The sequence below is a fragment of the Bos taurus genome, chromosome 10 (genome assembly GCF_002263795.3).
Source record: "Bos taurus isolate L1 Dominette 01449 registration number 42190680 breed Hereford chromosome 10, ARS-UCD2.0, whole genome shotgun sequence".
Taxonomy (NCBI): domain Eukaryota; kingdom Metazoa; phylum Chordata; class Mammalia; order Artiodactyla; family Bovidae; genus Bos; species Bos taurus.
In genome coordinates this window covers 10,520,904-10,546,376 of record NC_037337.1, presented here as the reverse complement: position 1 = coordinate 10,546,376, position 25,473 = coordinate 10,520,904, and the positions used below count along the sequence as shown (strand labels likewise).

General features: G+C 40.6%; 1 protein-coding gene across 2 annotated transcripts in view; it reads left to right on the top strand.

Moving 5' to 3' along the window:
* The window catches only part of HOMER1 (homer scaffold protein 1), a 139,769-nt gene that overhangs the window by 402 nt on the left and 113,894 nt on the right, over positions 1 to 25,473 (top strand). Inside the window, exon 1 of one of the 2 annotated variants that reach the window (XM_059890509.1) lies at positions 2 to 5,471. Coding sequence (XP_059746492.1) covers positions 5,407 to 5,471 — 65 coding nt within the window. The 5' untranslated portion in view covers positions 2 to 5,406. 2 annotated transcript variants of the gene reach the window in all.

The window sequence follows — 25,473 nt, the reverse complement described above, 5'->3', positions numbered from 1 at the left end:
TTTTTGTGCTTAACCCCCTTGGAGTCTGTTTATGTTTGTGTGTTATTGAGCGGTGGTGGTGAATTGTCTTTGTTTTAGTTTTTCAAACATATTTGCCACCTTGCTAAGCTAGTTGTAGTTTAAAAATATAGGTGTGTTAGCCTTTTAAAAAGTTGTTTTTGTAGCGTGACACCAGAGGCCGTAATTAAGGAACATACGTCTATTACTGTAACCAGAATATAGTTTTATGACTGATATTTAAGAAGACCACACGTTCTGCGCTTTCCTGGTCGAAGTGCCGCAGCAGTTTGTAATACAAAGTCGTGTCGTCTTAGGTTTTGTTGCCGGTGTCTTTAAAGAGAAGCCCCGCATTCTCTCAGTACTTTGAGAATAATCAGGGGCACAAAGGACGATTATAAAGTAATGGGTAGGTTAGAGTCTAGTCCTTGAAAAGGATCCAGGGTAAATTGTTGTTCTCACTGTGCCCTCTGTTTTGCCCTTGAGTAGCCAAAGCAAAAATCTATAGAACTGATTTACTGGGGGCATTAAAATGAAAATCTGAGAGTCTTAGAAGGACTCCACAGTGCCCTGCACTTAGTTGGACGTCAGAGCCTGAATAGGAAACAGCTTTTTGTTGAAAGAACTTGTTCACTTTCTCTGTTTTTTGGCTTTTAGGATCAGCTGTTCAGTTTGTGTGAACAGTGTCAGGTCTGCACCTTCTTTCAGATCCAAAGTCAAACAAGAGTGCATTTTTTCAGCCTTTTATTAACTCTTTACGCAATAACTTGATAAAATGCTTGTGATATTCCCTAATTTAAGCCAGATATCTGTAATATATTAATGGAGTAATGATCTGGTTTGTTTCATTGATAGATTTTTTTTTTCCAATGCTTTTTGTCAAAGAGGAACTTCCAGGATTTTCTTTCTTTTTTTTAATGGTTGAATAAAGACGTCTGAAGTGTAGTTAAAGGACAGAGATTGAAAAGATAGACATGGAAATGCACTGAGAGTTTAGGGGTGTGCATATCTAAAGTTTCGTTCTTAAAATGTTCAGAGGAAAGTTTTTAATAGTACTGCCCTTTTTTTGGAGTTAAAACTTGAAGTTTATTAACTTGAATAAGTTTGAAAGTGTTAAGAATATGTGTGGTAGGAATCCTTCATCAGGAATTGATGAGAAAGAGCAATACTTGTTTGTAAAATTTCAATGACAAAGTGATGAGAATATATATAACTTGCATGATTTGGGATACGAAGAGCAATTAAAATACCTCATTCTATTTCTAGTGCTGCTATTAGTAGCTTGGTGATCTGAGGCAGATTGCTTGACCTTTGTGGACTCTTGTTTTTTTATCTGTAAAATGAAAGTCTTAGGTGAGTTTTACATTTTTTTTCCAGTCTGTAAAAATGAATTATTTCTTTCTCCTCTGTTTTTGTAATTGCTGGTTTGTTTCTTAAAGCAAATCTCTCAGATGGAGAGATTGCTTTCTCTAAGCAGTTGTTAAGCATGTAAGCTGGAAAATAATGACATTTGAAAAATGTTTTGGATGAATTGTACCAATTTTAATAAGAGAAAATACTGAAAAATACTACTGTTCAGAATCTTTGAAATATGGCTTCCCTTGAGAGTCTGCAGCCCTTCTGTTTAAAATGTGTCAGAGAAGAAAAATCAAGTGGCAGTTTTTCATGCTGAAGGCTGAGTTCTCTGTAGGCTGTGGAGTGGTAGCATCGTGAAAGAAAATCAGTTTTCCACAACCTTTAAGCTCCATGATTTTACTAAGTCCATGGTTTTACTAAGTGCATGGTTTTACTAAGGGAAGCTTGAGAGGAACTTAATACAAAGAACACTGGTCTTTAAAGCATGAAAATAAGTCCCACACACTTAACATACTAAAGTGTAATAAAATATATTTATAAACTAGCTTATTTGTCCTTAATAAATTCTTAAAAGTTGACTGGAGAGGCAAAAGAACAAATATTTATGGCATAATTTTTCTGCAAGTCTGTATCTGGGGCTATGGCTTTCTCATTAACAGTGACTTGTTTCATCTGAGTTGTCGAGAAAGGCATTTGTGGAAGTTTCCACACTTGGTCGGTGTTTGTACCTAGTAAGTATGGAATAAGCATAGCCTCCTGCACCTACTTAAACCAAAAGGAAACAGAGCTTTAAATGGCCTTTAAAGTTTTACCTAGGCAATCCTAAAGTACTTACTCTGGTATCTAAAACTTTAATACTGTGGATGAAGAGTTTCACATTTTATGAATATATTTATTGACTAATGTTAGGTCTAATAGAAGTTTACGTTTGCCTTAATTTTGGATATAATTGCGAGTCTAGGGGCAAAACTGAAACAAAAGGAACAATTTTTTAAAGAAAATGAGTGATTAGTTCAGGCAGAAAAACAAATTAAGGCTCTTGAAATAGGAGTTTATGAACTATGGTGGAAATGGAAAAGAACAGCTGAAACTGACAGTTGGCAGAATCTGTCAAAGTGTCTTGGATGCTGCCTGAACTGTTTTAATTACAGTTAAGACAGTTGAAGGATTGGTTTGTGAAACAGGTGTATCAGAACCCCCAAAAATGAAAGCGTGTATGTTAGGTAAAGTCTAGGTAAAGCTTCCAAGCCCCAGCGAGGAGTCCCTATTAGGTATGACCCCCAGTCCTCCATGTAGTATCTCCTAAATAGAGCAGTGAGTCAGGAGCTATTTTGGAATGATTAGAGTAGGCAACAGAGATCATACAATTTCGATGAGGTATTTCATGCTACCTTTTGTTTTGCGTAGCTCATATTGTCAGCTTATTGACCTCAACAAGGGAAAATCCCCTCCCCTGTCTTATTAAGAGTGAGTTATTTTTAAAATGTGACTTTTTTCCGTGCCAATAAGGTTGATAATACTGTTTCTGACTTAACTCATCTGTGGGTGGACGCCTGGAGAAACCCTCTGCTCTGCCTTCCCCAGATAACTTCCTGAAACATGGAAGTGGGTGCTGCCACATTGTAATCTGAACCTTCTTTACCGGGAGCGAAGCGGACATCTCTTTCTGTCTCAGGCTACTAGGTGCTGCTCTCCGGGAACTGTAGCTAAGATGCAGAAGTCTCGATCCAGCACTGCAATCTGAATGGGCATTGTTGCAAGGGCAACCACTCAGACATTTCTAACGTCAGAGAAGTTAGATGGAAGTCTTAATTATTTGTTCATTTTACCTGTTTTGAACCTCTATCATGTGCCATATGGAGCAGCTCAGTGCTGCTGATACATAGACTAGTAAAATGTGCCCCTTCCTTTCAGTTCAGTTCAGTTCAGTCGCTCAGTCGTGTCTGACTCTTTGCGACCCCATGAATCACCGCACGCCAGGCCTCCCTGTCCATCACTAACTCCCGGAGTTCACTCAAACTCACGTCCATCAAGTCGGTGATGCCATCCAGCCATCTCATCCTCTGTCGTCCCCTTCTCCTCCTGCCCCCAATCCCTCCCAGCATCAGTCTTTTCCAGTGAGTCAACTCTTCACATGAGGTGGCCAAAGTACCGGAATTTCAGCTTTAGCATCATTCCTTCCAAAGAACACCCAGGGCTGATCTCCTTTAGAATGGTTGGATCTCCTTGCAGTCCAAGGGACTCTCAAGAGTCTTCAACACCACAGTTCAAAAGCATCAATTCTTTGGCGCTCAGGTTTCTTCACAGTCCAACTCTCACATCCATACATGACCACTGGAAAAACCATAGCCTTGACTAGATGGATGGAGTTTATTGTTTAGAAGTTGGGTCAACGGTCAAGCCTAAAATTAATAAGTACAGTGGAATGTCTAGGGGACTGAATCATAGATATCATAGAGATACAAAGTAAGTGTGTGTGTGGCATTAACTGCTGAGGGAAGCATAAAAAAGCTTTTATAGAGGAGGTAATCCATATTAAATAATGAAAACTGGGTACAGGTGAGCCTTATAGACAAATAGCCTTCAAGGCAGAGGGAACCGTGTGGTTGACAGCATTAAGACAGTTCAGTTCAGTCACTCAGTCGTGTCCGACTCTTTGCAAGCCTGTGGACTGCAACGCCAGGCTTCCCTGTCCATCACCAACTTCCAGAGTTTGCTCAAACTCATGTCCATTGAGTCAGTGATGCCATCCAACCATCTCATCCTCTGTCGTCCCCTTCTCCTCCCTCCTTCAGTCTTTCCCAGCGTCAGAGTCTTTTCCAATGAGTCAGTTCTTCGCATCAGGTGGCCAAAGCATTGGAGTTTCAGCTTCAGCATTTGTTCTTCCAATTAATATTCAGGACTGATTTCCTTTAGGATGGACTGGTTGGATCTCCTCGCTGTCCAAGGGGCTCTCAAAAGTCTTCTCCAACACCACAGTTCAAAAGCATCAATTCTTCGGCGATCAGCTTTCTTTATAGTCCAACTCTCACATCCATATATGACTTTTGGAAAAACCATAGCTTTGACTAGACGGGCCTTTGTTGGCAACGTAATGTCTCTGCTTTTTAATATACTGTCTAGTTTAGTCATAGCTTTTCTTCCAAGAAGCAAGCGTCTTTTAATTTCATGGCTCAAATGGACTTTCAAGAGTCAAACAGACTCTTGCAGGTCACAAATAAAACCTTGTGCACACCAGGACCCAGGAGAAGGGAGCAGTGACCCCACAAGGGACTGACCCAGACTTGCCTCTGAGTGTCCAGGAATTAAGACAAGGAACTGCAAAATAATTTGACATGGTGAACTTGGCTTTATGGGGTACAGCAAGAGACAGGCCCAGAGTCTTACACAGGGCTCAGGTTAGGCCTTGTGGACCAAACAAAAGTTGGTCTGTTTCAAGCTCTTTTGAACAGTGACCCGTTATAGTAAGATATACATTTTCACCTTACAACCTAGTCCACACATATGTAAATGATAAAATATCATGAAAAAACACCCTTTGTGTGATGCACTCTGGTATTTTCTATTCTATTTCTAAGAAAGCGCAATGGTTGAAACGCAATAAATTGAGCCAACATCCCAGGACTAGCAATGGTATTTTGAAAAACACTGCTCTTAGCTCTGGGAACCACTGGAGTGTTTTAAGAAAAATAGTAATGTGAAGGGTCAGGGAAGTAGGTTGAGAAAACAGTTTTAAATATTTACATTTTGGCTTTGTACATTGCATCCTGTGAAAACACCAAACCTGGACAGTGAAGCATGACTTGGTAGGGGAAGTGGATAGCCAGCCAGGCCTGGAAAATTCCAGGGTGTTAGGAGAGGCGGGATGGTGTTGGGTGGTGTGTGGTTGTCTGAGTAGGACTATTTTTTTTAAGGAGCAGTGAATTTTATGTGCAGAGGTCAAAATGCAGGAAGCAGCACGGTATGTTCCTAGCAGAGCCACACACTCAGAAGGGCCACGGAATAGTGAATTTGGGAGTTTAAAAAGGGCTTTCTTGCTGGCATACAAATTGCATGGAGATAAAGAGAATGTTTTGGAATTCCCCAAGAAGTAAATTAAAGGGTACATGGAGTTGCTGGTAAGATTTGCCTTGTATGCTAAAAAGTTATTTGACTTGTGATTAAACAGAATTGTAATTTTATATGTATCGACCTACTGGGAGGTTATCCACTATAAGAGTAGAAGAGTTTGCATGTTTTGAGAATGGGTCCCCCCCCCAGTTTTATTGCAGTATAATTGACAACATTGTATTATCGTAAGATGTACAGCATAACCATGAGCATGTGGGAGCCTGTGTCTGTGAAATGACCACAGATCCAGCTAACATCCATCCCGTCATATTGTTAAAGCCTGTTTTTCTTGTAATGAGAACTTCCATGAGAATAGGTTTATCTTATTAATGGAGTAATGGAGCCCTCACTCTTGATTGAAATTTGAAAGAACTCCTTTTCTGTTTTCGGGGTTTTTCCAGGTAGCGTGTTATGCATGAACGAGACCACTCTTGCTGTTTCTTTTACCCTAATCTCTAACCTCCTGTTCTACATAGTGAGGACTTTTAACCGGCTCCTTTTTGTTCCTACTTCCTTTTGTTCTTGTGGCTCCATCCCCTTTTCCCTTGGCCTAATGATGCAGGCACAGATAACAGCCGTGGACCCTCAGGGCTTTCCTCCAGGGCCCACCGACATTTACTCACTTCCAGGCAGTGGAAAAAATGTCAGTCTGTTCCACCTCCAATCCTACCATCTCCTTAACTTTGCTTCTGCAGTTTGCTCCCTGCTTCCCAGCTTCTCTTTCTTTCAGAATTGGGGTTGATGATGCTTATCTGAGCACCGCCCTCCCCCACCCCACTTTGCCCCACCCCAAGATTTGAAGGAGGAAGAGAAATTTTATTTTCTAGGTTTGTGGTGATGGGCTGGTTAGCACATCCACTCTCAGCTGACAGGTAACATGATCTCTGTATGGCATAGCAAATTGTGTTATCATTCCAAAATGTAGGACATTATTACTTATAAATAAGATATATAATGTCTTGTCAAAAACTAGATCCTAGAGTTTTAAAATGAAAGCAAAAACTTTCTCAATAGTTACATTTTCAGCAGAGTACAAAGCTGAGGGTAGGAGTATCAAGATGATGGTACTTGAGCACTTGCACGAAGCTGTAGGTGAGAGGGTATCAGCAAGCCAAGCTTGGCTACTTTACATATTTGTGGAAATTGACTTTTGAGGGGAGCAAATGTTAGAGCTGGGATCATTTGGGAGACAGAATGAAAGTGGAAGATGATGTATTTGGTGTTTTCTTTTTTGAGGAATTTCCTGGTGGCTCAGATGGTAAAGAGTCTGCCTGCAATGCGGGAGAGCCTAGAGAGGAAAATGGCAACCCACTCGAATATTCTTGTCTGGAGAATCCCATGGACAGAGGAGCCTGGCAGGTTACAGTCCATGGAGTCACAAAGAGTCAGACACTAGTGAGAGACTATTGATTGGGTGGCATGTTAGGATGTGGTTATGTAATTAATAAACAACAGGGACCCTGCCTTCCCTCCTCAAGCCCGTTGAATGGAAAGTCTTCCTTTGACTCTCTTGGTCTTTACCCTTTGCACGCTTACGGCCACGTGTCTTGGTAGCACATCCCTCCGCTGGGGTTTGTCTTGATGTTTTGCTGTACACATGAAACTAACACAACGCTGGAAATCAACTGTGCTTCAGTTAAAAAACAAGGGATCACAAACATCACCCCCCCAAAAAACGCCCAACAAGGTGTCTCATTTTTGATTAATTACATTATATAGCCATTAATCCTTTTAAAAAAATATCCTTATTGATCCTCTTTTATGTCTTTCACTTGTAATTTTCTTTTTTTTCCTTGACTCTAGAATAGAATTACTAAACTTTCACAACCAACTTGCAAACCTATCATGGACAAATAAGTGTATACACTAAAAAAATCCCTTTCAAAATGTAAATGTATAAAGAGTGTGTTTAGGGGAATCTCTTCATTTTGATTCAGTACAATAGTGTATTTAATAATTTTGAAGTGAAGGCACTCTATAAATCTGACTAGTGTGACTTCTTTTTAGGGTTTTGGAGAATCGTGAAAGCGCATTCAGGATAATTACCTGGAGCGTTGTTCATGGCAGTTAAGGGATGGACAAAAGTGGCTTGGTACATAGTTGTACACCGAGTTTAGTTTTAAGTGATTAAATGTTTCAGATGAAAAGGTGGTTGAGTCTCAAAAGGTCCAGCATTGCTATTGCCGTGGGTTTGATTTTCCAAACCTATGATGTTTAGTTGAAATAATTATTTGTAGTTAATCCATGGTGTTTTGTCATTTTTGATTAATCAGACGCACTGGATGGAAGAGTAGGGAAAGTGAGTTCCAAATATTTAAGTGTTTCTTGATGTAATTTTTAAACGACTGAATATAAGACATTTTCGATAGCTTTATTTCTCGGGCTCTGTTTAGTTGAGTGAACTGTGCAGTTCCTGGCTGTGCTGCACATTTGTAATGACCCGTGGCTCACACAGGAAAGCGGCCCTGTAGTACACAAGATTCATTGTGTTTGTGGAATGATTGAGATTTCCCTGGAAATCCAAAGTGCTTCTCTGTTGAGGTTCGAAAAGTTGAGTACTTTTTAAGATGGTGTAAGGTTTCATGCTCATTAAGTACCTTCATTTCAAAAAAATCCATGTGGCAAGGCAGTATTTATATTCATTTTAGCCCATCTATGAGAATTGAGATGAAGTTTCTGAACCTTACTTAATGGGCGTTTCAAGTACAGCACACGGGTGGCGCTTTTAATAGTCGGGAGCCTCCCAGGTCCAGACTCTAAGGAAGGGACCAGCAGGGCCCCCAGGCCAAGCGGACCCCAGCCCTCGGCCACCCTGAGGTGCTGCCACCTCAGGCCTGCGACCGGGTGCTTCTCAAAAAGAAACAGCGTCTGTCTCCTCCCGCGGCTGCAAAGGGCAAACACCGGCCCTGAAGGCACCCCCCACCCCGACTCTGCCCGAGACTGGGAGCACACGGGTGGCGCTATTAACGTTTTAAAGGCTAATCATTCGGTGGTCTTTAACATATAAATACAATCATATAAGACTGAGTCTTTGAGGTTAAAATGTTAATTTTTACAACATCTGTCTCTATACTATAAAATTAGGACATCCATTATCACTGTTAAAAGAGACATTTATCAGTGAACTTGTGTTCTTAATTGCAGTTGATTTTCCTTTCTTCATTGTAAGTCTAACACTATTGGTCATTTCTGTGCTCCCTAATAAAATGTCTGATAAAAAAGATGAAATTGATGAGAATTGGTGCTGCTTGTTTTAAGCAGTATTTTCTAGGGAAGAGATTGAAATTAATCACGTGTATGTGTTATATTTTATTGTGTGATTTGTCATTACCCTTCACTTGTATTTTTTATTGATTTCTTTTTTTTTTTTCTTTTTAAAGGTTTTTAAAAATCTCATTTCCCTGGTAGGTATAATTTAGAATTAATTTTACAGGGACAAGTATAATTAATAATTACTTTTACAGGCACAAAACTGAATTGCTTTTTCATGACCTTGCAAAGAGAAAAAAAACAAAGTATTCTTTCTTGTGAGGTTTCTTCTCCCCAGTGACTAATTGTGAGCCCAATATGGCTTTGGTGTAGCTAAAAAAATTTCAAATATGTAAAACAAACGTTTGACTTGGGATCTGGATTTCATTTACACATAACTATCTTTTCTCTTTAACGGTAAGCTACTGGCAGATGGCAAAAAGTCAGTTTTCTGTTTTGTATCAGAAGATAAAATTCTAAAATCCGAAAAATTAGCAGTCTACTCAATGCTTTCTCTTCATAGTACAGTTTACTTTTGCACTTTCTCTCACTTTTGAAAAATCGCTTTAATCCTTTAACACCTAATATTAGCTTTAAAAAAAATCGCTTTGATTTTTGGACATTTTCTTTTAATGTGCTTTCATAAAACATGAAGCTTTTGCATGTTACCTTTGAAAAGAGTTGGCACCAGTTCCTCAAGGCAGAGCAGTTTTAAGAACCGAGGACTTTTTAAAAAATTACTGAACAAGAGTTAGACAGAAATTAAACAGCTATCAAAGCAGCTTTTGCTCCTTTGTGAGGTTAAGTCGTGTTTGTTATGTCACGTCTGATGCACGTCCAGATGTGCGTGGTCACGTGCCGCAGGGTCCAGAGGGCTGAGGACAGGATGCTCTGACTGCCATCCCATCTGCAGGACTTGCTCCTCATTTGTCCCTGTCTTTAGTAGGAGGGCGGTGATAGCCGTAGCCCAAGTTCATGTCTCTCTGGATACTGTGCATTGCATTTCCTAACCACCTGCTGCTGCTGCTAAGTCGCTTCCGTCATGTCCGACTCTGTGCAACCCCGTAGACGGCAGCCCACCAGGCTCCCCTGTCCCTGGGATTTTCCAGGCAGGAACACTGGAGTGGGTTGCCATTTCCTTCTTGAATGCATGAAAGTGAAATGTGAAAGTGAAGTCGCTCAGTCATGTCCGACTCTTAGCGACCCCATGGACTGCAGCCTACCAGGGTCTTCCATCCATGGGATTTTCCAGGCAAGAGTACTGGAGTGGGGTGCCATTGCCTTCTCCGTCCTAACCACCTAGATCATAGCAAAGCACACATGTACAGTGTAAGTTGAGAGGTTCTGGGGAATTAGACCCCACTTTTAGTGTACAGAAAATCCTGATTCCTAGCAGGTGGGGATAAGTTGGATGTACCAGTTATTTTTCTAATAAATTTCCGTGGTAAATTGTTGGACCCTTTCATCTTTAGTTCTAAGCATGCCTCAGTCTTAAGTTGTGTTTCCTTCTTTCTGTTTCATTTAAGAGATCTAGAACTGTTATTCTGAATAAGGCTTTTTTGTGAGTTGGAATTCTCTGCCCTAGTTGCTTTCAGCTTCCCTCATTAGGCTCTTAATAACGGTCTCTGGGAAGTTATCTTAAGTGGATTTGACTATCAAAGAGCTTAAAGTACTCACATTAGAAAATTTCTCTCCGTGTTCCTTCGTGGAAGGTAAGTCTATACATGACTAAGCTTAAGACTATTAATTTGAACCAACTGTATAATAATATTCAAGTGAGCCTAGCCTATCCCTTTGCGTTTCCCTGGTGGCTCAGTAAAGAATCTGCCGGCAAAGCAGGATACCCAAGTTTGATCCCTGGGTTGGGAAGATCCCCTAGAGTGGGACGTGGCAACCCACTCCAGTATTCTTGCCTGGAGAATTCCATGGACAGAGGAGCCCCTCGGGCTACAGTGCATGGGGTCATAAAGGGTTGGACACGACTGAGCAACTAACACTTAGCCTATCCCTTTACCTTTCTGTGCTTCCCTTTTGCTTATCTTTTAAAACTGCCATTTTCTGTCTTACTCTGTAGGTATGAATCTCTGTCGCATGGGTTTTAACATTAAAATTCATGTGTTTTGCTTTGCTTAATCACCCTGCCAGCTCCTTTGATGTTTACAGAATGAGAATTCCACCTACTTTTGTTTACTAAGTATTGCCAGGGATCTGTATACATTCAGCTGAATGGGAAGACTCCCAAATCACCCTTTTATCTTTCTTGAGGTTCTGTTGATTGAAAAAAAATGGTTCTAGATTTTGTGGGCTGTCTTTTTCCTTACTCAACTGATAACATATGGGATTTTAGTTGTCTATTTTCATTGTTGCTTTCATTTAGTATTTTATTAATGCTGAATTGATATTTATTGCTATGCCTGTGTTAATGTGAGGGAAATAAGACATTATGGTAATATTGCTACTTAGTTTTACTTGGTGGCATATTAGTATATTGGGGGTATTTAGTATATGATCTGTGGGTAAACTATAGGCTATTCATGTGGTAGGAAGCTAGCCTGAAAAGTGTTTTCAAAGATGGTGCAGTGGTTACTTACCATTGAGGATAAGTGGATTCTTTACCACTGAGCCACCAGGAAAGCCCAAGACTCATTTAGAGTGGGGTTTCTAACCCCTCAGTTTTTTTAAAAAAGGAAGAGAGTCTAATGTAGGCTTAGTATCTTAGTTGACAATGAGTTTTAATTAAACATATCTTGTTTTCCTTTTAGATGGTCCTGAAAGAAACTATATTCTGATTTTAGTGTACTCAAATCTCTGCTCAATGCCTTTTGTTTTGAATACACTGACGTCTTTCTCATGAATGAACTGAAGTGTTATTACATGTGTTTTGTATAATTTCCAAAGTCGATTCTAAAGTGTAAATTCCATCAGTCAGAGCCCTGTTAACTGCCTTTATAGTTGTTGAACGAATGAGCCTCAAGACCACGTAAGTTGGCAGGGTCTACTTCTCTGAGAAGCTCAGTCTGGAATAAGAGCACTTGGGATGTTATCTTAAAGCATGTTTCCTAGAACGTAATGTTGGACCATGAGACCTGCAAGTGCAAGGGTCACTTACAGGCTGCAGTACAATTTCTGAGTCATGAGACAGCTGTAAGTTGTTTAACTCCCTAGAATTCATAAAAGTCCATTGGGCCATATCATACCCAGTTTTAAAATTGTTATTCTTTCTGAATTTTTCCCCCCGAGGTCCCAAACTCTAATGTTATCATTGGCTGAGCAGAAAATGTATAAGGTAGAAGTCAGTAAGGACTGGTGGAGACCGTGGCAAAGTGAAGAGAGCATGTCCTGCCTGAAGGCATTCATATCCAGAGTTCTCAAAACCCTGTGCTGAAAACTCTTGACTCAAGAAGGAAGACCCAGAGAGCATGGCAGGGCATTGGCAGAAATGAACACTAGATTCAGTCGTGTCCGACTCTTTGGGACCCCATGAATCACAGCACACCAGGCCTCCCTGTCCACCAACTCCCGGAGTTCACTCAGACTCATGTCCATCGAGTCAGTGATGCCATCCAGCCATCTGTCGTTCCCTTCTCCTCCTGCCCCCAATCCCTCCCAGCATCAGAGTCTTTTCCAATGAGTCAACTCTTCGCATGAGGTGGCCAAAGTACTGGAGTTTCAGGTTTAGCATCATTCCTTCCAAAGAAATCCCAGGGCTGATCTCCTTTAGAATGGACTGGTTGGATCTCCTTGCAGTCCAAGAGACTCTGAAGAGTCTTCTCCAACACTAGATTAGTGGTTCTCAATTTGAACTTGCATTCGAATCACCTAGAGGGCTTGTTAAAGACAGACTGCTAGACTTCAGCCTGAGTTTTTGATTCAGTAGCTCTGTAAGTGGGGCCCATGAATTTGCTGCTCTATTAAATTCTTAGGTGATGCTGATATTGCTGGTCCAAGGACCTTACGTAGTGTCATTTGAAAAATGAAGCATATACATGAAAAACTTTTGTCCATTCAAAAGCTTCAGTGATTCTTGAAACCTTTTTGTTCTTTGCTTGCAAGCTGTAAGAAACTGTAATTTTGAACTAAAGGGAGAAACTCTGGTTGAACCTTTTAATCTCTCTCTTTTTTTTACAAGCTAAAAGATCCACTTGAAACTAATCTCTGTGTCTTTAAACCTGATTACCTCTGGCAATGCTTACCAGTTGGCCCTGTGCAGAGTGAGTTCTGCTTTCTGGCGTTTCTGAATGTATTATTTTTGAAACTGCCTGGCAGGGCTTTGACTCCTGAACTTTTTTATGCTTTTGGAGGAAGTGTAATTTCTGTCTGTTTATCCTACTTAGATACCCTTAAGTTTGTCCACATGCTATGGTATTAGTTTTCTATTGCTGTGTGACAATTACCACAATTTTGGTGGCTGTAAAGCAACACTGATTTACCTTAGCTTTTGTGACTCAGGAGTCCAGGGACCTTCACGGGATCTTCTGCTCAGGGTCTCACGAGGCAGCAGTCAAGGTGGCAGCTGGGGCAAGAGTCTTATCTGTGGACCAGTGTCTCCCTGAATGCTCACATGGTTGTTGGCTGATTTCATTTCCTTGCAGCTAAGGAGCATGGTGGGCTACAGTACATGGGGTCCGAGAGAGTTGGACACAACTTAGCTATTAAACAGCAACAGCAGCAAGTAGAACTCACAGCGGCATTGTCTTCAAGGCCAGCAGGAGGAGCCCCTCTCGGTGCTTTATCATCTTCTAAAGGACTCACCTAAATAAGTTAGGACCACTCAGGGTAACCTTCCTTTTGATTAGTTGAAAGTCAACTGATTAGTGACCTAATTAGCTAAGTGACATCCCATCCTATTCAACTCTTCGCACACTGAAGGTGGGGAGTTTTATGCAGAGAATGTCCACCAGGAGGCAGTATTCCTGGAGCCATCTTAGAATTCTGCCTGTTCTACCCCATCAAATACCTATGGATGTTTTCCCAATGCTCAAATATCAGTATGCCCACTCCAGGTATTTTTTTTTAACTTTTAAAAATCTGTAGCCTTCTGCATTCCTGCTCCAATATGGACTGGTTACTCTTAAGGCATATTATAGAGGCCTCATATTAGACTTTCCCTAATTTTTTGGGGGGTGGGAAATAATGGGCAGGCATCATATCTTGTTTCCTGGTCACTATGGTTGCTTTCTTCATTTATTCTTTTATTTTACTGAAGCTCCTTTTCTTATTACCTGAAAATGACTAGGTAGGAGATAACTTGAGACATACCGTGAAAGTGCCCTCCCCTTCAATTGAGTCTAGATCTCTAGACAGAAAGTAATTTTCTGTCATTACTGTGAAGGCACAGATCTGTTCTGGTTTCCAGGTGTTCCTGTTCAAGCCTGCTTGTTTCTCATTCCTTTCTTTGCCTTCATGTGTTACTCTTCCCCAGCTTTGTAACATTTTAGGATTTTTTCCTTTGTGGTTGAAAAATTTCACAATGATGTGGGGTGGGGCTTTTTGTTTGCTTGTATTTTTTTTTTTTTTTTTTTGATCTTTTGGTCATTGCTGGACCATTTCAGTCTGTAAATTTCCATAAGTTTGGGAAATTTCCTTCTATTTTTTAAAAAATATCATCTCCTATTTTTCTCTTTATGAACTGTTAGTTGGATAGTAACCTTTTTGTCTAACCTACCAGTTTTTTTTCTTTTTCTTTTGCCTTCTAAGGAAATTACCTTGACTTCATCTTCTAACAGTTATTGAATTTTAAATTTTCACTTAATTTAAAATTTCCAAGTCTTCTTTCTCAATGTGCCATCACTTTGAGATTCTTTTGTTTTCTATTCCCTAAGTTTTCTTTGGGGTTCCTTTTTTGTTTGCTTGGTTTCTTCTTTCATGATCCTAAACTTGTCTAGAGTATCTGGTGATCCCCATCTGTGTGATTAAGTGTAAGATGCTAGAAAGCCCGTTAGAAGCTGTCAGTGACCCAGTGAGTCCTGTCACCAGTGGGCTTCATGTTAGGCATTTAGGTGGTGAACAGGCCAGCTTCTTGGGTGGTTTCCAGGTGTCAGTAAGTAGAAATCTAGTCTCTGAGGCTGTAGGTCTTTTCTTGAAGACCGTTCAGTTTCTCTAAAAGACGGTCTTCCAATATATATACCTTTTGGCATTCTGAGAGCGAAGTGTACACCATTATATATCTAGGAGGCATATGCTGCTGCTGCTGCTGCTGCTGCTAAATCGCTTCAGTCGTGTCTGACTCTGTGCGACCCCATAGACGGCAGCCCAAAGGCTCCCCCGTCCCTGGGATTCTCCAGGCAAGAACATTGGAGTGGGTTGCCATTTCCTTCTCCAATGCAGGAAAGTGAAAAGTAAAAGTGAAGTCTCTCAGTCGTGTCTGACTCTTTGCGACCCCATGGACTGTAGCCTACCAGGCTCCTCCATCCATGGGATCCTCCAGGCAAGGGTACTGAAGTGGGTTGCCATTGCCTTCTCTGAGGAGGCATATACCCACTGTAAACTGAAAACCATGAAGGGAGGGTTTGCAGCATTTTTCTTAATGCTCCACCCTTGTTTTCTGCTACTGGGGAAAGTAATTTTCTCTGGTGGTGGGAAGGGGGAAGGAAACTCTCATTGCTCTGTTACTTAAACTTTTCAATCAGTTCCCTAATTTCAGATCCATACTTCACACTCTCTCCTGCAGCTCCTTTGTCTCTAAATTCTGGCCAGCAAGTTGTTCACTCAGTAGTTTCCTTGGCTTTGCCACGTCACGTACTATTCCTTCTTCCAAATTACTTCTTTGAAAATTGTATTAAAATTACTTATCCACTGGTGTCACTTCTATTCTTTGTGGTTATGGGTTTATCCCCTTCCCTTTCATTTTAGTGTAGTTTCAGAAAAGGAAGATAAATATGTGCAATTAATTTGCTGTGTTTGACCAGAATCACTGAGCCTTAGCTTTTGAATTTATATAAGGCATTTTTCAGAATGTGTTGACACTGTTGACAATTGATTAGAATTTGGTGGGTGATGAAGTGTTGGCTTTCTAAAAATCTCTCCCTGTTACCAACACCAGAAAACTCAGTGCTTAATGTAAGTAAGCACATCTTAAAATTTAACAGTTAAAGTTTATCTTGAGCCTAAATAAACCTCAGCAAAGAGGAGCACTTAACTCTTTCAACTGTGACAGGTAGCGAAGGTGTTGCCACAGTTTATCCCCTATCACAGTGCCTCTTGAGCAGTTGTAACAAATATTAAATAATTTCATTTGTTTCATGAGTCACACTAGGCACTGGCAATACAAAGATAGGTAGACAGCCACATAAAAAACAAGTTCCATTACTGTGACTTAAGTGCTGTGATAGAGACGTATGCTGTGTTTGTGAGCACAGAGAAGGGAGTGCCACACTTGAATGTTGACTTTCAAACCAGCTTCATTGTCCTCGTTCACCTTCATCAAGAGGCCCTTTAGTTCCTCTTCACTTTCTGCCATTAGAGTGTTATCATCTGCATATCTGAGGTGGTTGATATTTCTCCCGGCAGTCTTGATTGCAGTTTGTGATTCATCCAGCCTAGCATTTGGCATGATGTACTCTATATATAAGTTAAGCAGGGTGACAATATACAGCCTTGATGCTCTCCTTTCCCAATTTGGAACCAGTCAGTTGTTCCATGTCTTCCAGTTCTAACTGTTGCTTTTTGACTCACATACAGGTTTCTTGGAAGACAGATTAAGCAGTCTGGTATTCCTATCTCTAAGAATTTTCCACAGTTTGTTGTGATCCACATGGTCAAAGGCTTTAGTGTAGTCCATGAAGCAGAAGTAGATGTTTTTCTGGAACCCACATAGACATATAAAACAAAAACAGAAATGAAAGAGGAGCAAATAATATATTCCTGTTGCCCCCGCCCCTCCTTAGAAGTCACTGCTTTACACGATGGTTAGCAAAGGAACAACGTTAAGTTTGTAGAGTTAATACCAACTTGTGTTTTAGATGAACTAATCAGGTCACAGTATGGAGGAAGTTTTAGACTTGGGGAGATATGCGTGAGAGAGAAATGAATGGAGGTCTTGGAGATCCTCAAATTTGTGTAATAAGTTAACTGCAGCAGCTTAGTCAGGAATAATGGCTTGAATTAAGGTAGAGAAGGACATGGGCACGATTTAAAAGAGATTTAAGTAGTGCTGTCTGTAGGAGTTGACAGTGAACTCTGTCAATACAGAGGGGCAGGAAGATTGGCTTGGTCGGCCGTTAGCTGAGGTAGGGAACCAAGAGAAAAGCAAGTTTGCAGCGAGGTGAGATGATGAATTGCATAAAAACTGTTGTATTTATTGCCATCTGCGTAGGAATGTTTTGTAGTCAAATATCCAGGTCTGGTATTCAGGAAAAGAGATCTAGGCTTTTGGGAATCTTTAGGATATATAAGCATTGGTTGAAACTTTGAATGTGGATGAGGTCATTCAGGGTATTTATAGAAAAGAGCAGATTAGGCCTCTCTGGGGGAATAGTCATTTAAGGGGCAGCAAAGAAGCTGAGAGAGCAATCAAGCTAAAACCGTGAGAGAACAGTCTCAAAAACAAGAAAGGGAGTTTCCAGAAATGAGTAGCCAGGATCAAGTGTGGCGGAAACGGAAACTTCAAATGAGGCAAACAGTATCTATCAGATTGGCTAAGTAGTGGTCCTTTAAAAAGGACCTTACCTTGAGAAGTTTGAGCAGCCTGGGATGGATGCCAGATTGCCAGGGGTTGGTGATGCTAATGAAGGGTAAGGAAGCAGAGGCTAGGAGGGTAGGCTTCTCCTTTAAGACTAAGCGTCTCTGAAATAGGGTAGAGCTTCAGCAAGCTGTAGCATTCAGGAAATTGTTGTGGTTTTGTTTTCAAAATGGGACTAAGCATTCTTTTTAGACCCTGAGAAAGGAGTCCATAGCTAAGGGTATTTGAAAATAAAGGTACGGAGGGATAATGACTGAGGAGAGTCATGGCAGAAAATGCCATGTGAAGCACAGGAGGAAGAAGTGAAGTGAAAAGTGAAGTCGCTCAGTCGTGTCCGATTCTTTGCGACCCCGTGGACTGTAGCCCACCAGGCCTCTCTGTCCATGGGATTCTCCAGGCAAGAATACAGGAGTGGGTTGCCATTACCTTAAATAGGAGGCATGCCTTCCTCGTAGACTGGAGGGACAGATATGTGGAAGGTTATGATTGGGTTAAGTTTGTAGGTTAAAGGGCAGGACACTGGAAGGGAGCTCCTTAGCTGGGGGACTCCATCTCATCAATTCATTCCCTGATTCACGAATTAACACACACTTATTCTAAGTAGCTTCTGTGAGTCAGGCACAGTGGTAAATGTAAGAGATACATCTGTGAACAAAGAGCCTGCCTTTATGGGCGTGCATTCTAGAAAATGACGACAGGCCATCTGTAGAGGATGAAGGTTGCTCGGAGCCTTGGGAAGAGAAGTGAGCAATGGGAGAGACGACCGACCCTGAACAGTGAGGAGTTGGGAGGGCCCGTATCGGGGGTATAGCCACAGGTTTCGGTGTTCCTGTTAAAACAGTCTAAATCCAGGCTGCTGCTGTACCTGGGGAGCAGAGAACTGTGTGTTAGAAGGGCTTTCCTGGCCTCCATTCTGTTAAAACGGAAGCACAAAAGAGGTGTGTCCAGTTTTGGTGGTGTTCTGTTCAGAGGTATTTTCGTATGCCGCCTTTCCCCATCCTAAATGGCCCTTTTCCTTCTGTAGAGAACATTCTTATCTTAGGAAACCAACCTAGTAAGTATTAAGTTGCCAGAATGCCACCAGTTTGTTAACATTTGAAGTCTTTCCTCTGGGAAGCATCCTAGTCCTGTGAAAAGTCCTGGAGCGCTCCTGAGTTCTGGGACTCCATTTAATATTTATCTTCACAGCCCAATGCCTTCATGGTGAACTAGAGTGTAGAAGGGTCCTTTAGTGAATTTTTTCTTCTGTCATATCAGGAAGGTCACAGAGGTTAATTCGTTGTCGTGACCACTTGAAGGTTACTCTGATTCCTATTGAGAACTCAGTCTATAATATTACCATTTCAGAAGCAGTTTTGCAACTCCCAACTTATTTTTCTGACTCTTGATAAATGTAAATATTCCTTTAGTCCTTTTGGACAGGTGGGCTTTGGTTTCTTTCTAGTCACTCAAAGTACCTGCACTCCTTGACTAGTTCTGATTTTACTATCATCACAACTTGGGTAGCATTTCATTTTTTATGGGAACTTTCCTGCTGGAGGAATATGTCTCCAGAAGCAGACAATTGAGCATCAAATTTAAGTAGCAAATTGAACAGCATTTTTCTTTTCTTGTAGTAGTAAGAATCAGTTAAGAAACAGAGACTTTGAAATGAAATTTTACTTCATCTTTTGTTCTATAAAGTGTAATTTCATCATCAAGCTCTAAATTGATGAGACTTACATCATTTTTCAAAGTTTTTTTTTTTTTTTGACCTTGAGAGATGGATTTAGGCTGCAGAAGCTCGAGCTATGATACAGAGTGGCATGGCACAATCCAGGCGGAGCAGTTTAGAAATCAAGCAAGGTCTCTTCAGCCAGCCAGTGGCTGCATTTAAATTATTGATCCTCTTAGCTCTGTGATCTTCGGCAAGTTGCTTAAGTTTCTCAGTTTCCTCATCTGTAACATAGGGATGAAAGTGTGGATGTTAAAGGATCAAATACAAGCAAGTTGCTAACACATTCAGGCACATAGGAACTACTTAAATCACAGCTTATTATTACTGTAGTTTTATACAGTTTAACTTTCTGGTAGTAAACTCAATTTCGGGATTTTTTTTTGGCTTACAAATAAAGAGCATGAGAAAAATTTTTAACCTTTGGTACTACCGAAAGGCTTCCCTGGTGGCTCAGCCAGTAAAGAATCTGCCTGCAATGCAGGAGACCTGGATTCAAGCCCTGGGTCAGGAAGGTCCCCTGGAGAAGGAAATGGACAACCCACTTCAGTATTCTTGCCTGGGAAATCCCACAGACAAATGAGCCTTGCAGTCTACAGCCCAAGGGGTCAAAAGAGCCGGACATGACTTAGCAACCGCCACCACAAGCCACCGCCGCCACTACTGAAGGTCAAAGATAAGTTTGTGTACTTTATTCTGTCCTAGTAAAGTATCCATTGAATCCCTCTTCCTCTTGTATTTTATATCCAAAGAACTTAATTTGCTTAATGTTCTGATTTCATTGACTATCTTGAAATATCTTGATTTGAGGAGCCCTTGATGGAACCATGAAGATACTAATTCTCAGTAAGGAAGCTGATGTTTAAATATTATATATGACAGGAATAATCGCCTATTCTACTATAATTAACTCTAAAAGATATACATAAATAAAACTTTTAATGAAAATTCTGTATAGTTAAGCCATCTTATTGGTCATCTTTATTAGGTCTACAGAAGAATATTTAAATATCTGATTGGGTCTTTTTTATTAGATATGCTCACGAATTACAAGAAGCTTTAAAGCCAAATATTACTAAATAACTTTTGGAAAAGTTAAGTACCAAAAAAAACACACAAAAAGTGCTCATTACCTAAAAATATGTTTCTAAATTCTTACAATAGCATTGGTTTAGACCATAAGTGTCAGGAAGGCAGGGGCTGCCTTGTCTGTTAATTCATCTAAGCAATGTTTCTTGAGCATCTACCATGTGCCAGCATTCTTCCAAGTGCTGGCAATATTGCAGTGAACATAATAGACAAAAATTCCAGTCCTCATGAGATTATTTTAATGTAAACTGTGTTCAAGAAGTTTCCGCTACACCCTTTAGCTGTCCCAGAGACTCAGTATAAAGGTGCAAATAGTCCCCTTCCCTCGCCAGTTACTGTTAGGGGCTACGAGTCAAGTTATGCTAAGGAGCTTCATATGTCCCCTCCATGGATGTGGCTGTAGAGATTATGGGTCCCTGAAGGATTTTAGGCAGTAGAGTGAAATTTCAGTTCACAAGTGTCACATTTATGCACTAGAAATACTTGTTTGACACCAGAGGGCCCATTTTTCCTCTTTTAGTAACTTAGAATGTTGGATTTAACTTGAATGTAAGTTAAAGTATTATATTAAACTCTTTCAAGTAGAGTTCTCATGTACATAGAGGAAAGAGCCTTAGAATTTTTTTGCCTTTTTTTTTAAAATTAATGTTTTGTTTCCCTTTGTTTTCAGATGCAGAAGTAACCTTGTCAGTCAGTCCCTGTGTTATTTTTAAGTGAAGCAGCTGAGGCATGCTGGGTGGTGGTAAAGCTAGCCTTCTATTGCTTGGCTTGTGTTCTTTTCTCTAGAAAGACATATAAACCACCCAGTACACCATCCCGTAGTATAAGCCAACCTAAAACTTGTTTGTTTAGCAAGTTCCTATACATGTGTCATATTTTGAAAACTCTTTTCTGAATCCTCTTAGCACTTTTTATTACCTGTCCGATGGCATTTGTCACTTTCCACTCTTACATAATTGTCTTCTGTTAGAAACAAAAATTTTTTTCTAGTTGAAACCTCTCTGAGAATAGGATGTATATGTAGTTCCTCTTTGTAAATTCCCCATAGCTCTTAGCAGAATGCCTGGCGTTCACTCGGTACTCGAACTATTAAATATGCACTCAGTTCATTCCGTTGTTCATTTGTGTCCAACTTCTTGCAGCCCCATGGACTGCAGCACACCAGGCTTCCCTGTCCATCACCAACTCCGGGATGCCATCCAACCATCTTACCCTTTGTTATCCCCTTCTCCTCCTGTCGTTAATCTTTCCCAGCATCAGGGTCTTTTCCAGTGAGTCAGTTCTTCGCATCAGGTGGCCAAAGTATTAGAACTTCAGCTTCAGCATCAGTCTTTCCAATGAATATTCAGGACTGATTTCCTTTAGGAGTGACTGGTTGGATCTCCTTGCAGTGCAAGAGACTCTCAAGAGTCTTCTCCAACACCACAGTTCAAAAGCATCAATTCTTCGGCGCTCAGCCTTCTTCACAGTCCAACTCTCACATCCATACGTGACCACAGGAAAAACCATAGCCTTGACTAGACGGACCTTTGTTGGCAAAGTAATATCTCTGCTTTTTAATATGCTATCTAGGTGGGTCATAGCTTTTCTTCCAAGGAGCAAGTTTTAATTTCATGGCTGCAGTCACCATCTGCAGTGATTTTGGAGCCCCCCAAAATAAAGTCTGTCACTGTTTCCATTGTTTTCCCATCTATTTGGCATGAAGTGATGGGACCGGATGCCATGATCTTAGTTTTCTGAATGTTGAGTTTTAAGCCAACTTTTTCACTCTCGTCAAGAGGCTCTTTAGTTCTTTTTTGCTTTCTACCATAAAGGTGGTGTCATCTGCGTATCTGAGGTTATTGATATTTCTCCCAGCAATCTTGATTCCAGCTTGTGCTTCATCCAGCCCAGCATTTCACATGATGTACTCTGCATAGAAGTTAAATCAGCAGGGTGACAATATACAGCCTTGAGGTACTCCTTTCCCAATTTGGAACCAGTCTGTTGTTCCATGTCCAGTTCTAACTGTTGCTTCTTGACCTGCATACAGATTTCTCAGAAGGCAGGTCAGGTGGTCTGGTATTCCCATCTCTTTCAGAATTTTCCACAGTTTGTTGTGATCCACACAGTCAAAGACTTTGGCATAGTCAATAAAGCAGAAGTAGATGTTTTTCTGGAACTCTTGCTTTTTCGATGAGCCAGCGGATGTTGGCAATTTGATCTCTGGTTCCTCTGCCTTTTCTAAAACCAGCTTGAACATCTGGAAGTTCATGGTTCACATACTGTTGAAGCCTCACTTGGAGAATTTTGAGCATTACTTTACTAGTGTGTGAGATGAGTGCAATTGTGCGGTAGTTTGAGCATTCTTTGGCATTACCTTTCTTTGGGATTGGAATAAAAACTGACCTTTTCCAGTCCTGTGGCCACTGCTGAGTTTTCCAAATTTGCTGGCATGTTGAGTGCAGCACTTTCACAGCATCATCTTTCAGAATTTGAAATAGCTCCACTGGAATTCCATCACCTCCACTAGCCTTGTTCGTAGTGATGCTTCCTAAGGCCCACTTGACTTCGCATTCCAGGATGTCTGGCTCTAGATGAGTGATCACACCATCGTGATTATCTGGGTCATGAAGATCTTTTTTGTATAGTTCTTCTGTGTATTCTTGCCACCTCTTCTTATTATCTTCTGCTTCTGTTAGGTCCATACCTTTTCTGTCCTTTATTGTGCCCATCTTTGCATGAAGTGTTCCCTTGGTAGCTCTTATTTTCTTGAAGAGATCTCTAGTCTTTCCCATTCTATGGTTTTCCTCTGTTTCTGTGCACTGATCACTGAGGAACACTTTCTGAAATCTCTTTGCTATCTTTGGAACTCACATCCAAATGGGTATATCTTTCCTTTTTTTCTTTGCCTTTAGCTTCTCTTTTTTTTCTCAGCTATTTGTACAACCTCCTCAGACAACCATTGTGCCTTTTTGCATTTCTTTTTCTTGGGTATGGTCTTGATCATTGCCTCCTGTACACTATCACAAACCTCTGTCCATAGTTCTTCAGACGCTCTATCAGATCTAATTCCTTGTGTTTATCACTTCCACTGTATAATCGTAAAGGATTTTGCTTTAGGTCATACCTGAATGATCTAGTGGTTTTCCCTACTTTCTTCAATTTCAGTCTGAATTTGGCAATAAGGGGTTCATGATCTGAGCCCCAGTCCATTCCTGGTCCTGTTTTTGCTGACTGTATAGAGCTTCTCCATCTTTGGCTACAAAGAATATAATCAGTCTGATTTCGGTGTTGACCATCTGGTGATGTCCACGTGTAGAATCCTCTCTTGTGTTGTTGGAAGTGGGTGTTTGCTATGACTAGTGCGATCTCTTGGCAAAACTCTGTTAGCCTTTTGACCTGCTTCATTTTCTACTCCAAGGCCAAATTTTCCTGTTATTCCAGGTATCTCTTGACTTCTTACTTTTGCATTCCAGTCCCCTATAATGAAAAGGACATCTTTTTTGGGTGTTAGTTCTAGAAGGTCTTGTACGTCTTCATAGAACTGTTCAACTTCAGCTTCTCCAGCATTACTGGTCGGGGTGTATGCTTGGATTACTGTGATATTGAATGATTTGCCTTGGAAACGAACAGAGATCATTCTGTTGTTTTTGAGATTGCATCCAAGTAGTGCATTTCGGACTCTCTTGTTTACTATGATGGCTACTCCATTTTTTCTAAGGATCTTGCCCACAGTAGTAGTTATAATGGTCATCTGAGTTAAATTTGCCCATTTCAGTCCATCTTAGTTCACTGATTCCTAAAATGTTGATGTTCACTCTTGCCATCTGCTGTTTGACCACTCCCAATTTGCCTTGATTCATGGACCTAACATTCCAGGTTCCTATGCAGTAGTGCTCTTTACAGCTTCGGACTTCACTTGCATCACCAGTCACATCCACAACTGGGTACTGTTTTTGCTTTGGCCCTGACTCTTCATTCTCTCTGGAGTGATTTCTCCAGTATCATATTGGGCTCCTACCGACCTGGGGAGTTCATCTTTCAGTGTTCTGTCTTTTTGCCTTTTCATGCTGTTCATGGGGTTATGGGCTTCTCAAGGCAAGAATACTGTATTCTTGTAATACAGTATTCTCAAGAATACTGAAGTAGTTTTCCATTCCCTTCTCCAGTGAACCATATTTTGTCAGAACTGTCCATCATGACTCGTCTATCTTGGGTGGCCCTACACGGCATGGCTCATAGTTGCATTGAGTTAGACAAGGCTGTGGTCTGTGTGATCAGTTTGGTTAGTTTTCTGTGATTGTACTTACAGAGATTATATTTTGGAGTTGATAACCATGGAAAACCCACAAGAATCTGTTTCGTTCTAACAATCTTAGAGGCTCTTTGACTTAGCCTCATATCTAGGTTTGAATTCTGGCTCCATCTTCATCTTGGCTGTGGGATCTTAAATACATCACTTCTGTCCTTTTCCTCATCTCAGAATGGAAAGTAGTATGTGCCCCATCCAGATTTAAAGTGTGTACAAAAGATCTAGTAAAAGTATACAAAGGATCTAGGGCCTGATGTACTAATAGCCACTCAGTAAGTGATAACTCTTACATTTAAAGTTTACTGTCTATTATTATAAATGTGTATGTTTTAGTAACAGCTCTATTACTATATGAAGGATTTATAATAACCTAGAGAAAGTTCTGTGACGAAAAATTGACAATGTTTTGTTGTGATTATCAGATTGTAATGGCTTACTAGTTGTTCAGCATGTTTGATTTGGGGCTCCATTGACTGATTTACCCTGTGAAAACGTAAAAGGGACTGATACATGAACTGGAATGGCAACATTAGAAGTACATTCTCTCCTCATAGAAAAAGATGCCATAGTCGAAGCCTTGCACTCAGGAGGTTGCTTGATGAGTAAGGGTAATTGATTGGCTATTTAGTGCTACAGTAGCCTTGTACATCATCTTTACCTTCTACTGGGGTTGTCAGGACCCCTCTCCCCCAGAGAATGTTAGGAAGCACTGCCTAATCACCTCTCATGAATTACAGGTTACATAGTTACCTGCTTTTATGTTGCATATTCCTAAAGGAAAAAGCAGAACATTTGGAGGTTTTATTCTTAGTCATTAGCCTGTCATTTCTGCCTGAGTTTACAGCCTCACTTTGGTTGGATTTGGGGAGCTTATATAGACTCATACATTTTTAAAATTTAAACTTTGTATTTAGAAAAGTTTTAAGCATACAAACACCTAAAGAGGTTTGTATAATTAACCCCAGTGCATCCATCACCCAGCTT